Source organism: Panthera uncia, assembly GCF_023721935.1.
Source record: "Panthera uncia isolate 11264 chromosome A1 unlocalized genomic scaffold, Puncia_PCG_1.0 HiC_scaffold_16, whole genome shotgun sequence".
Classification (NCBI taxonomy): domain Eukaryota; kingdom Metazoa; phylum Chordata; class Mammalia; order Carnivora; family Felidae; genus Panthera; species Panthera uncia.
The window spans coordinates 41212156-41213748 of record NW_026057576.1 but is presented as its reverse complement, the minus strand read 5'-3'; the positions used below and the strand labels follow the sequence as shown (position 1 = coordinate 41213748).

The window sequence follows — 1593 nt, the reverse complement described above, 5'->3', positions numbered from 1 at the left end:
TCATCTTTAGGTCTCATTCCATTTGTATTAGTTTGCTGATTTGGCCTCATCTGCTTCCAAGGTTTCACCCTTCATTCCTTGTGTTACAGGCCCACAGAGTGCATGATTTTTCCTTAGGAGATCTCCAGTTAATTGCTCCAGTGTACTTAAAACTAAATATATTCAGAGTTAAACTCATTTTCTCTGTTACTTTCTTACTTATGTTCATACCTGCTATGTTTCCTATGTTACTTTTTCTGATTAATGAGTCTGTTATGTACTTAATGGCTCAGGTTAGGGGAGTCATTGGGTAAACATCATCCCAACGGTTGTCCACTCTCATTGCTATTAGAATAAAATTCAAATGACTTACTATGGTGTCACAAAGACACATGCATGACTTGACCCTTCATCTCAGACATGATCTCCTATCACATTCCCCCTCTTTTACTGCGTTTTATGTACATGGGAATCTGCTTATCCTTAAGAAGATATGCCGGTGCCTCGGAAACGGTAGGCAGCCTCACCACGAAGCTGAACATCTCTTTCCCAGCTACTGGCTGCCAGAAACTCATTGAAGTGGACGATGAACGCAAACTTCGTACCTTTTATGAGAAGCGAATGACCACAGAAGTTGCTGCTGATGCTTTAGGGGAAGAATGGAAGGGTTACATGGTACGAATCAGTGGTGGCAATGACAAACAAGGCTTCCCCATGAAGCAGGGTGTCTTGACCCATGGCCGTGTCCGCCTACTGTTGAGGAAGGGGCATTCCTGCTACCGACCACGGAGCACTGGAGAAAGAAAGCGCAAATCTGTTCGGGGTTGCATTGTGGATGCCAATCTCAGTGTTGTTCTCAACTTGGTCATTGTGAAAAAAGGGGAGAAGGATATTCCTGGACTCACTGATACTACTGTGCCTTGTCGCCTGGGGCCCAAGAGAGCTAGCAGAATCCGCAAGCTTTTCAATCTCTCAAAGGAAGATGATGTCCACCAGTATGTTGTGAGAAAGCCCCTAAATAAAGAAGTTAAGAAACCTCGAACCAAAGCACCCAAGATACAGCGTCTTGTTACTCCACGTGTCCTCCAACACAAACGTGGGCACATTGCTTTGAAGAAGCAGCACACGAAGAAAAACAAGGAAGAGGCTGCAGAATACGCTAAGCTTTTGGCCAAGAGAATGAAGGAGGCCAAAGAAAAGCGCCAGGAACAGATTGCCAAGAGACGGAGGCTGTCTTCTCTGAGAGCTTCTACCTCAAAGTCTGAGTCCAGTCAAAAATGAGATTGTTGTAAGAGGAACAAATAAATAAGATCAGACGTAAAAAAAAAAAAACACACAGAGAAAACGAAGAAGAAGATATGCCAAACTTTTCCCCATCTTAGGATATTTGATCTTCCCCTGACTATTACTCCACAAGATTTTCAGATGACTTATTTGTTCTCAACATTTGGATCTCAGCTCAAATGTCTCTCATTATCAAGATCTCTGTTCAAATGTAACCTTCTTAACCCACAATGTCATCACCATTTGTCACTCTCTGTCCTATTATCTGCTTTATTTTCTTTATAGCACTTATCACTTTGGAATATCAGGACTGGTCTGTCTTGCTTATTA

General features: G+C 42.6%; 1 protein-coding gene across 1 annotated transcript; it reads left to right on the top strand.

Annotated features, from left to right (window-relative positions):
• Positions 1-399: 399 nt before the first annotated feature.
• LOC125934023 (40S ribosomal protein S6-like) lies at positions 400-1331 on the top strand. The gene has a single exon (XM_049647320.1). The coding sequence runs from the start codon at positions 400-402 to the stop codon at positions 1258-1260; it is 861 nt and encodes a 286-aa protein (XP_049503277.1). The 3' UTR covers positions 1261-1331.
• The last annotated feature ends 262 nt before the right edge of the window (positions 1332-1593 follow it).

What these genes read in the sequence shown, in the direction of transcription:
- LOC125934023 (XM_049647320.1), top strand. Translation starts at nt 400, where the DNA reads ATGATCTCCTATCACATTCCCCCTCTTTTACTGCGTTTTATGTACATG.